A 12698-nucleotide genomic window follows, 5' to 3' on the forward strand; every position below is an offset into this window, starting at 1 on the left:
TAGTATAGATGTATAGATAGGTACCTGCTGCTGTGCCCCTCAGTAACTGTGTATATATGGTATAGATGTATAGCTAGGTACCGGTTGCTGTGCCCCTCAGTAACTGTGTATATATGGTATAGATGTATAGCTAGGTACCTGCTGCTGTGCCCCTCAGTAACTGTGTATATATGGTATAGATGTATAGATAGGTACCTGCTGCTGTGCCCCTCAGTAACTGTGTATATACAGTATAGATGTATAGCTAGGTACCTGCTGCTGTGCCCCTCAGTAACTGTGTATATATGGTATAGATGTATAGATAGGTACCTGCTGCTGTGCCCCTCAGTAACTGTGTATATATGGTATAGATGTATAGATAGGTACCTGCTGCTGTGCCCCTCAGTAACTGTGTATATACAGTATAGATGTATAGATAGGTACCTGCTGCTGTGCCCCTCAGTAACTGTGTATATATAGTACAGATGTATAGATAGGTACCTGCTGCTGTGCCCCTCAGTAACTGTGTATATATAGTACAGATGTATAGATAGGTACCTGCTGCTGTGCCCCTCAGTAACTGTATATATACAACATAGATCTATCGATAGGTACAGTACCTGCTCCTATGCCCCTCAGTAACTGTGTATATAGATGTTTAGATAGGTACCTGCTGCTGTGCCCCTCAGTAACTGTGTATATAGATGTTTAGATAGGTACCTGCTGCTGTGTCCCTCAGTAACTGTGTATATACAGTATAGATGTATAGATAGGTACCTGCTGCTGTGCCCCTCAGTAACTGTGTATATAGATGTTTAGATAGGTACCTGCTGCTGTGTCCCTCAGTAACTGTGTATATACAGTATAGATGTATAGATAGGTACCTGCTGCTGTGCCCCTCAGTAACTGTGTATATAGATGTTTAGATAGGTACCTGCTGCTGTGCCCCTCAGTAACTGTGTATATAGATGTTTAGATAGGTACCTGCTGCTGTGTCCCTCAGTAACTGTGTATATACAGTATAGATGTATAGATAGGTACCTGCTCCTATGCCCCTCAGTAACTGTGTATATAGATGTATAGATAGGTACCTGCTGCTGTGCCCCTCAGTAACTGTGTATATATGGTATAGATGTATAGCTAGGTACCTGCTGCTGTGCCCCTCAGTAACTGTGTATATATGGTATAGATGTATAGATAGGTACCTGCTGCTGTGCCCCTCAGTAACTGTGTATATACAGTATAGATGTATAGATAGGTACCTGCTGCTGTGCCCCTCAGTAACTGTGTATATATGGTATAGATGTATAGATAGGTACCTGCTGCTGTGCCCCTCAGTAACTGTGTATATATGGTATAGATGTATAGATAGGTACCTGCTGCTGTGCCCCTCAGTAACTGTGTATATACAGTATAGATGTATAGATAGGTACCTGCTGCTGTGTCCCTCAGTAACTGTGTATGTACAGTATAGATGTTTAGATAGGTACCTGCTGCTGTGCCCCTCAGTAACTGTGTATATATGGTATAGATGTATAGATAGGTACCTGCTGCTGTGCCCCTCAGTAACTGTGTATATACAGTATAGATGTATAGCTAGGTACCTGCTGCTGTGTCCCTCAGTAACTGTGTATATATGGTATAGATGTATAGATAGGTACCTGCTGCTGTGCCCCTCAGTAACTGTGTATATATGGTATAGATGTATAGATAGGTACCTGCTGCTGTGCCCCTCAGTAACTGTGTATATACAGTATAGATGTATAGATAGGTACCTGCTGCTGTGCCCCTCAGTAACTGTGTATATACAGTATAGATGTATAGATAGGTACCTGCTGCTGTGCCCCTCAGTAACTGTGTATATACAGTATAGATGTATAGCTAGGTACCTGCTGCTGTGTCCCTCAGTAACTGTGTATGTACAGTATAGATGTATAGATAGGTACCTGCTGCTGTGCCCCTCAGTAACTGTGTATATACAGTATAGATGTATAGCTAAGTACCTGCTGCTGTGCCCCTTAGTAACTGTGTATGTACAGTATAGATGTATAGATAGGTACCTGCTGCTGTGCCCCTCAGTAACTGTGTATATATGGTATAGATGTATAGATAGGTACCTGCTGCTGTGCCCCTCAGTAACTGTGTATATATAGTACAGATGTATAGATAGGTACCTGCTGCTGTGCCCCTCAGTAACTGTATATACAGTATAGATGTATAGCTAGGTACCGGTTGCTGTGCCCCTCAGTAACTGTGTATATATGGTATAGATGTATAGATAGGTACCTGCTGCTGTGTCCCTCAGTAACTGTGTATATACAGTATAGATGTATAGATAGGTACCTGCTGCTGTGTCCCTCAGTAACTGTGTATATATGGTATAGATGTATAGATAGGTACCTGCTGCTGTGCCCCTCAGTAACTGTGTATATACAGTATAGATGTATAGATAGGTACCTGCTGCTGTGCCCCTCAGTAACTGTGTATATACAGTATAGATGTATAGCTAGGTACCTGCTGCTGTGTCCCTCAGTAACTGTGTATATATGGTATAGATGTATAGATAGGTACCTGCTGCTGTGCCCCTCAGTAACTGTGTATATATGGTATAGATGTATAGATAGGTACCTGCTGCTGTGTCCCTCAGTAACTGTGTATATACAGTATAGATGTATAGCTAGGTACCGGTTGCTGTGCCCCTCAGTAACTGTGTATATACAGTATAGATGTATAGCTAAGTACCTGCTGCTGTGCCCCTTAGTAACTGTGTATGTACAGTATAGATGTATAGATAGGTACCTGCTGCTGTGCCCCTCAGTAACTGTGTATATACAGTATAGATGTATAGATAGGTACCTGCTGCTGTGCCCCTCTGTAACTGTGTATATACAGTATAGATGTATAGCTAGGTACCTGCTGCTGTGCCCCTTAGTAACTGTGTATATACAGTGTAGGTGTAACAGGTGATGTCACTGAGGGAGCACAGTGCAGTCACAGTCTGTAACAGGTGATGTCACTGAGGAAGCACAGTGCAGTCACACAGTCTGTGTAACAGGTGATGTCACTGAGGCAGCACAGTGCAGTCACACAGTCTGTGTAACAGGTGATGTCACTGAGGAAGCACAGTGCAGTCACACAGTCTGTGTAACAGGTGATGTCACTGAGGGAGCACAGTGCAGTCACACAGTCTGTGTAACAGTTGATGTCACTGAGGAAGCACAGTGCAGTCACACAGTCTGTGTAACAGGTGATGTCACTGAGGAAGCACAGTGCAGTCTGTTTAACAGGTGATGTCACTGAGGCAGCACAGTGCAGTCACACAGTCTGTGTAACAGGTGATGTCACTGAGGCAGCACAGTGCAGTCACACAGTCTGTGTAACAGGTGATGTCACTGAGGCAGCACAGTGCAGTAACACAGTCTGTGTAACAGGTGATGTCACTGAGGCAGCACAGTGCAGTCACACAGTCTGTGTAACAGGTGATGTCACTGAGGCAGCACAGTGCAGTCACACAGTCTGTGTAACAGGTGATGTCACTGAGGCAGCACAGTGCAGTCACACAGTCTGTGTAACAGGTGATGTCACTGAGGCAGCACAGTGCAGTCACACAGTCTGTGTAACAGGTGATGTCACTGAGGCAGCACAGTGCAGTCACACAGTCTGTGTAACAGGTGATGTCACTGAGGCAGCACAGTGCAGTCACACAGTCTGTGTAACAGGTGATGTCACTGAGGAAGCACAGTGCAGTCACACAGTCTGTGTAACAGGTGATGTCACTGAGGAAGCACAGTGCAGTCTGTTTAACAGGTGATGTCACTGAGGCAGCACAGTGCAGTCACACAGTCTGTGTAACAGGTGATGTCACTGAGGCAGCACAGTGCAGTCACACAGTCTGTGTAACAGGTGATGTCACTGAGGCAGCACAGTGCAGTCACACAGTCTGTGTAACAGGTGATGTCACTGAGGCAGCACAGTGCAGTCACACAGTCTGTGTAACAGGTGATGTCACTGAGGCAGCACAGTGCAGTCACACAGTCTGTGTAACAGGTGATGTCACTGAGGCAGCACAGTGCAGTCACACAGTCTGTGTAACAGGTGATGTCACTGAGGCAGCACAGTGCAGTCACACAGTCTGTAACAGGTGATGTCACTGAGGCAGCACAGTGCAGTCACACAGTCTATGTATAGTAGCAGGTCAGAGTATAAATAAGATTCATTGTTGGTTTTTATAGCTCTGAAAGTCACAGAGTCTGTACAAGGCAGTCACACAGTGTATTATGCAGAGTAGCAGGTTAGTCCGTGATTGGTTGGTAATACAGGTTGAGTATCCCATATCCAAATATTCCGAAATACGGAATATTCCGAAATACGGACTTTTTTGAGTGAGAGTGAGATAGTGAAACCTTTGTTTTCTGATGGCTCAATGTACACAAACTTTGTTTAATACACAAAGTTATTAAACATATTGTATTAAATTACCTTCAGGCTGTGTGTATAAGGTGTATATGAAACATAAATGCATTCTGTGCTTAGATTTAGTTCCCATCACTATGATATCTCATTATAGTATGCAATTATTCCAAAATACGGAAAAATCCGATATCCAAAATACCTCTGGTCCCAAGCATTTTGGATAAGGGATACTCAACCTGTATCACACACCTTGCGGTCAATGTTTCAGGTTAGTGTGTGGTTGGATGGAGATGTCACATATGGAGTACAGTGCAGTCATGCTGTGAATGTATTAGATGATGTCATATAGGAAGCATATTGCCGGATATAGTCCTGGAAATTAAATAGTTGGAACGGTCAGGTGGCCGATCTACAGATTTCGAAATAAGGAAAACTAGATTTCTGTATGTTAGAAATAGCCACAAGGTACTGTAGGTGATGTGGTGATGAAATATCAGTGATGGGGGATAAGGTGAAAGAAAAGAGATAAATAACTCCTTAAAACTGGGTACAGCACCACGTTCAAAATTCATATTATATCTGGTTATTCTTTATATCTCTGCAGTAAAAGGATTGTATACTTTCTACAAATCAGTTATCACATTCTGAACTGCAATAAGAGGGAGATTGCTGCTGCTGGCCTCTGTGTGCAGCTTATGCAGTGAACAGGGGGAGAGAAGGCTCTTCCCAGTAAAGTCTGGTAGATAGGAAGTATGTACTTTTAGGATGGCTACTATGAGGAGAAACTGATGGCATAGCTCAGTATCACCAGATTAGTCCATACCTTATGCAAGTACCCAGGATGAATAAGATAGATAGGGGTACAGTGCATCGTGGTCACATAATCTATGTAGCAGGGTGGTGTGTGATTGGATGGTGATATCACACAGCCTATGTAACAGGTTAGAAAATGGATATTGATTAACAAGCACCTTGCAGCCACTCTGTGATTGGATGGAGATACCTTCTCACTAGTTTGACGAACTAGACTTGGGTAATTGGTTTGTGTGATCAGTGGTTGCTGCTGTGCAAAAGTCATGTGCAGCCCCTTTGTTATACCAGGGTCACTTGTGATACCCCTGAAAAATGTCACATTGTCATACAACTGTAATATATTTACCACATAATATCCTGACTGCTTGAAAGAAAGATGAAGCTATGACAATACTGTACTATCCGAAATGATGGCTTCCATTTGCATGTTGATCTTTTATTTACACTAATATTTTTTATGTTTTAATTTTCATAAGTGTGAGGCTTCGCTTGTTTACATGTAATAATTTTTTTTTCTCCTAGGAAAGAGCTGGATAAAATAAAGAAAGATTTAGAAGAGGAAAGAATGCTACGTACTAGTTTAGAAGTAAGTAAATGATGTGTCCTGCATACTACTTCTAGGGTAGGGCTGGTCATTCACAAATCTGATGTATCAGAGCGATTTGTGTACTAATAAGTAACTTTACCTACAGTAGCCATGCGCCATCTCACCTTAAGTAACCACATATTGTTTTCTCCCCCACCTTAGAGTGACATTGACAAGCTAAAGAAAGCCGTGCAGCTGACATGAAGCAGCCTGTTCCTGTCCTTTCAGAGTTCAACGTCCGTTTCAGATATTTAATGGTCCGCTTTCTCACATTCATGGGAAACACCGTTAACATATATTGCGTGTCTCTAAAGACGACCATTCTTTTTTCCTTTCTTTTTGTTTTGCCAATAAGATGAAAGGGGCCTTAACTTCTTCCTGTGCTGGCGCTGCAGACCTTCTCTTTCCTGGTTTTGCTGGATTATACTACTGAACTTCCATGTAAAGAGACAGAATTTCTTTATCAGACTTTTTATTGAATACTTATATTGTCATTTTTAAATATGTTTATGCTCTGAATAAGGTGATATATCTTTACGAATAATCTGTAATATAGTCTTATCAGGGGTCCAAAATAGCCTTAGATTATTGGTAGCTGATGTTTTCCTACACTTGGAAAGGGAAATATATTTTTGACATAACTTTTTTTGTTTTTTTCTGTATATTTTAGCTTTCTTACTCCGAATTGCCCACAGTTGTGCCTCTGCGCAGCCTGAGTATTAATAACAAGCTGTGTATAATTAAGTTTATATAGAATAGTGATATGTTAATTTACTTTGTTGGAAACATCGGACACATGCAAATTTAGTAAAACATCGTCTTTTTTTTTTTTTTTTTTTAACTTTAGTAATATATAACATAAACATCAAGTCACTTGCACTAGGATACGTACAAGGGAATGTGTTAATCAATGCAGTTTAATGGGAGCATTGCACTTACACTGGATAATTCCTCGATCACATCTATGAAAATCATTCCATGAGCACTTTCCCAATTCGGTTTCCGCATGCATAATTAAACCTTCCGTTCTAACGCAAGCCCGTTTAGTCTCCCTGCGATGACAGAGGCTCTTTGGCACTATGCAATACCTTATTTTTTACATACGCAGAAAATCATTAAGTATTTGTGTATTACTTTACTCCTGTTTCTGTCACATTTGTCTGTTTTGTTTGTTTTATTAAAAATCCGTTCAGCCAAGTGACAGTATAAATGATTGGACTAAGATTATATTCTTCTAAAATATTGGGTGATTGTCTATGAGAGAGAGATGAACTGGTTTTTGTCATGTTTCGGTTTTTATTTTGTAATATATTTTCATATACCAGTATCCGATTAGCTGCTATGGGACTGCTTAATTGAAATGTAAATCAGTAAATGATACCTTGAATTATATACACATGCATTTTGCCATCTGGCGCTAACCATATGGCATCGGGACTGTTCCTAACCCTGCCTGAGGTTGAGCTTTGCTCCCTCTCCTCTTCCCTCTCTGTCATATAAATATTATGCTGTAGCGATTGCTACCCGGCCTTTGATAGGTGCCAGCATCCCCACCCGATTTCTCATCACTGCTACTCCCCCCTGCGATCAGGTGAGAGCCACGGTGTTGCTGTAGGACAAGTTCAGTGTTGCTGTCTGTAGCGGCACGCAGAGACCTAAAGGTGTGGATTATTCTATCAGGCTGTTTCTCTCTTTGTAACCCCCGTACATCCCGTCATCTCCGTACACTATCACTATCCGTTATTGTGGGAGTGGCAGCACTAATGGAAACAGCTAGAGGAAACTATTGCCCCAACCTTGTTTCCTCTCCCTACGCCTTCTGCTGCCTAAGACAGCTGCTGGTCTTGCCTCATTACCAGAACGCCCCTCTATTGTATGGATGCATCTTGGATGTTGAACGGAGGATGAGACTGGATAACTCTGAAGTCTTGGCAGCCTGGTACTCTTCAGGTGCCGCGGAGCATCTGCAGCGATTGCAAACCAATCATTGCTTAGCCCTGCTTTAAAGCATTGCTGTCCTATGTGAAGAGGACAGCATATATATTGCAAGCAATGGGCTCCAGCAAAAGAGATTCTCATACAACAGTCTACAAAGGTTTCGGATGGTGGCGGGCCACATCCCCCTACAGGCCGCCTGGAGGGACAGCCCTGCTCTAAAGCATGCTCAGACTTGTTCTTTTCAACAGACATCTGCATGTAGACAATCAGTATAATCTGAACATGTAAATTATATCACAAATTATAAATGGCCTTTTTTATGTAGCAATAAATTTGATAAAAGTGCAATGAGATAATTTAACAAAAGTAATTTTTTTTGGGAAGCTGCTATGGATGTTTGTAGCCATGCAAAGTGTCACACTAATGTCTGTTTTATGTGGACAAGGAAAAACGAAATTATACTGAACATTCCAAATCCCACGAAGCTGCTTATGTCAGCGTATTGAATTGACTGTTTACAGGTGCTGTAATATAATGCATGCTTTCAGGGCAGTTAATAAAATGATTGAATTTTCTCTCTGTGTTTCTCGTTTTTTAGTAACTTTCTGTTACAAAATCTCAGATTTACGAAAGTGTCTTACTAGTTTCTATATACACTACATGGCCAAACCTGTGTGAATACCTATTTAAATATGTAACGTTTTAGCCACACCCATTGCCAGCAGGTGCATTACGTCAAGCATGCAGCCATTAATTCTCCGGAACATCGCGTAACATGTCTCGTACAGCTCAGTGACTTGCAGGATGGCAATTGGATTGGGAGGTGACAGTGTGAGAGCGGCAGTGACTCACCAGATCACAGAATGGGACAGCCGAGCGCTTGGGTTCTCAACTCCAATCCTCAACCCACCCAAACAGGTCATGTTATCATGTTTTCTGTGGAAACATGAAATTTTTCAGATGAAGTCCAATGCATTTCCTCTCCTTAGTGATCTACCTTGGGAGGGAAGGACACTGCATACCCTGCAATGGACTACAAATATTAAATACCTTTTGAGCAGGGACGTGCAGGCAGGGGAGGCAGAACCTCCCCTGTCATATGCCTTACATTTTATATAAAAACGATTAGAATAGTACAAAGAAGATATTTATATCAAAAACATCATCTTTGTTTATTGTAATCCTTTTTATAGCTAACACTCACAAGCTTTGTGGAGCTGCAGGGAAACGAGATGGGGCAGCAACAGCTCTGCCTTGGTGCTACAGTCAGACACTGCTTTGCAGTGCTGGGTATGGGACCACACCACAGGTAGTAATGCTGCACAGAAAGGGAGCCAATAGAGGCATGCTTCTGAGTGTGGGGGCGGGCCTTGTGCATTGATAGACACTTGGAAGTGTCATGTGACCAGGAAGTGCACTGTAGTCGGAGCTCAGTCAGCAGCACCAAGAGAAGATGCAGGGATGCAGGTAGGAGACTCAATGGACACTGTATATCAGTGTATTGAGGGCAGCGTTACAGTGAGTAAGGGGGTGAGACAGACTCCCAGCATTCAGACTCATTCCTATGTGTGCCTCCCCAGCCATTCACCTCACCACACGTCACTGCTTTTGAGCTTGATAAATAACAATAATTGATTATTTTAAACTAAAAAAATATATGTACTAGGAAAACAAATTAATCCTGTAATCCTGTATGGAAGGGTTACATTAATTAAAATGAAAGTTCAGCATAAATTCCTAGACCCTCTGCAACATGACCCAATATAAAATTCTGAGCACATCTACAACATCAACAAATATCCTTTCCGGTCTAGGAGAAGAGTGTAATAAATATTCTAAATGATTTATATAGGTATCGCCGCATGTTCTGCCGGAGGGGCTCGAGTCTTGATACTCGAGGGAAGAATACTGGTCAGGTAAAAGATGCGGAATGGGATCTCCTGCTGGTATGCACTAAGGATGCTACATCCTGTGTGATCTTTCAACAATTGCACTTGAAAATATTAGAGTGGGTCTGATTTGCAATGAATTTTTCCTTTTGCATACGTTTCGAGACGCATTCTACATTTTTTAAAACATGTATGGTTTACATACACATCCTTGTCTCTGACTAAATAGGGACTACTGGAATACGGTAATGTTAACTCAAGCAAGAGAACCAGGTCTGGGAGTAGGCAGAGGTGTTTTATTCAGAGTTTTGTGTATGCAATGTGGAAGCCAAATTCAGACCCTCCTACACCTAGTGTAGTTTAGGGATCTAGTAAGTGCCGGAGATAGTTATGACAGCTGCTCTTGTGAACGGTTCTGATAAGACTCAGAATACAGGTATATTATCACATTAGCATTCCATTCACAGTGAGCATCCTGAGTTGCATTTGCATGCAATTCAGAACCCAGCTCAGTATCTCGTCATCCTTACATTAGAAGAACTGGGAAAGAAAGTAACTTGGATGTTCCAAGTGTGGGATGGTCGTATCATTCTGGCATGTGCTGTGGGAATGGCATTCATAGAACGATGGTAATTCCTCATTTAAATTACAGGTTATGTTTGAAATATCCATAGAAGTATGTTTTCAATTGGATGACATTAGCCAAGAGCATCCTAGCATGGACGGGGATTGGGGGGCATCGGTGAAGGATACTATGGAACATGAACAATACATATTCAAAATAAATGTGCAGATGCAATCCGGCAGCAATGTTCAAGCGCCCTGGGGGAGGCATGGGTGATATTCCAGTCCATAATGTCCCTGCCCACCTGAAATAGCACCCTACGTCTGACTGTCTTGTGCAACTCTCCCAGCGATCGCACCAGTTGTATAGTTATAGTATCTTTTCAGGGTCTACACAATATTTACCTGTGTCTTGTTACTGTTTTGTAGCTGCATACATGCTTTCATTTTTTCATATTAGTCCGGCCCCCCGGGGGCCATTGCTTTACGGGGGTCCATGAGTAATTCATTATTAATCCTTGGCAGAGCAATTTATATGGTAGGTCTGCTCATTTTAGTAAGTGTACAGTATACAGAAGCATTGTTCAATGTGCATAATATAAGCAACATTTTTGATGAACCTCAATAAATGGGGAAATTTGTAATATCAATCTTCACCACAAGATGTCGACCCTGTATCACGTCTTGTTTTATTGACTTTTTTTTCTGTGCACAAAAGACCTTTGGAAATAATAATAAAAAAGTTTAATTGCCCTTCACAACTGGATTCCTTCATCTATACAGTAGATATACACCACTCAAATGTTTTATACACCCTTTGCAGAATGTTACACTATAATGTTATCTCACACACTACACTACACCATGCATGCACACATGCTAATCTGTACATATTACACCACGTACAACACACTGAGATGCTGGACAGGCCCTAGGTCAGTGATGGCTAACCTTGACACTCCAGCTGTTGTTGAACTACATATCCAAGCATGCCCTGCTACAGTTTTGTTATTTGGCTATGCTACAACTGATGCAGGGCATGCTGGGATTTGTAGTTCAATAACAGCTGGCGTGTCAAGGTTAGCCATCACTGCCCTAGGTGCTCTCTGCTCTGTGTATAGATGCTGGGTATTTCCCATTCAAAAACTCTAATATACATGTAAACTAATTTTATCAGTTCTCCCATCTAACCATTGGTGATATTTACGTTTTTACCTCTGCTGAGAAACCAGTATGGCCACAAATTATCATAGTAATAAATAATCATGTATGATGAGCATTCTGTGGGTGGGGATCTTGTCATGGTTCAGTCCACAAAATTGACCATGGTTCTATCCTTGGCCCTCTTCTCCCTCTACACGTCTTCCCATGGTGAGTATATCTGTTCCTTTGGAGTTCACTACCACATGTATGCCGACTATATCCAAATTCACCTGTATTACCCGGAGCCCTCTTCCACGTCACCTCCTGTCAGCTGGCCACCTCACCCTGCATGACTGGAACTCCATATCTGAAAAACTGAGCTCCTCTTTTTCTACTCACGATTCCACCCTCTCGGTTGATGTTTTTCTCTCCTCAAGTATGATGTCTAGGTAGCAGCTTTGATTCTGCCCTTGCCTTCTCCCCCCATAGGAAGTCCCTTTCATTTTCTTGCCATCTTCCACCTACAGTGCATCCGGAAAAGTATTCACAGCACTTCACTTTTTCCACATTTTGTTATGTTACAGCCTTATTCTAGAATGGAATAAACTCATTTTCTCTGATGTCCTAGTGGATGCTGGGAACTCCGTAAGGACCATGGGGAATAGCGGCTCCGCAGGAGACTGGGCACAAAAGTAAAGCTTTAGGACTACCTGGTGTGCACTGGCTCCTCCCCCCATGACCCTCCTCCAAGCCTCAGTTAGATTTTTGTGCCCGGCCGAGAAGGGTGCATTCTAGGACTCTCCTGAGTTTCTAAGAAAAAGTTTAGTTTTAGGTTTCTTATTTTCAGTGAGACCTGCTGGCAACAGGCTCACTGCATCGAGGGACTAAGGGGAGAAGAAGCGAACCTGCCTGCTTGCAGCCAGCTTGGGCTTCTTGGCTACTGGACACCATTAGCTCCAGAGGGACCGAACACAGGCCCAGCCTCGGAGTCCGGTCCCAGAGCCGCGCCGCCGGCCCCCTTACAGAGCCAGAAGCAAGAAGAGGTCCGGAAAATCGGCGGCAGAAGACATCAGTCTTCACCAAGGTAGCGCACAGCACTGCAGCTGTGCGCCATTGCTCCTCAGGCACACTTCACACTCCGGTCACTGAGGGTGCAGGGCGATGGGGGGCGCCCTGAGCAGCAATAAAAACACCTTGGCTGGCGAAAATACCTCACATATAGCCCCCAGGGCTATATGTATTTTAACCCCTGCCAGAATACAGCAAAAAGCGGGAGAAAAGTCCGCCGAGAAGGGGGCGGAGCCTATCTCCTCAGCACACAGGCGCCATTTTCCCTCACAGCTCCGCTGGAAGGACGTCTCCCTGACTCTCCC

At 42.8% G+C, this 12698-nt stretch overlaps 1 protein-coding gene across 2 annotated transcripts in view; it reads left to right on the forward strand.

The window, feature by feature from the left end:
- The window catches only part of CD2AP (CD2 associated protein), a 171881-nt gene extending 163577 nt beyond the window's left edge, over window positions 1-8304 (forward strand). For both annotated transcript variants that reach the window (XM_063915244.1, XM_063915245.1), the window contains 2 exons: window positions 5728-5791; window positions 5954-8304. In XM_063915244.1, coding sequence (XP_063771314.1) covers window positions 5728-5791; window positions 5954-5995 — 106 coding nt within the window. In that variant the 3' untranslated portion in view covers window positions 5996-8304. The remainder of the gene's footprint in view (window positions 1-5727; window positions 5792-5953) is intronic.
- The last annotated feature ends 4394 nt before the right edge of the window (window positions 8305-12698 follow it).

The sequence above is a fragment of the Pseudophryne corroboree genome, chromosome 4 (genome assembly GCF_028390025.1).
Source record: "Pseudophryne corroboree isolate aPseCor3 chromosome 4, aPseCor3.hap2, whole genome shotgun sequence".
Lineage (NCBI taxonomy): Eukaryota > Metazoa > Chordata > Amphibia > Anura > Myobatrachidae > Pseudophryne > Pseudophryne corroboree.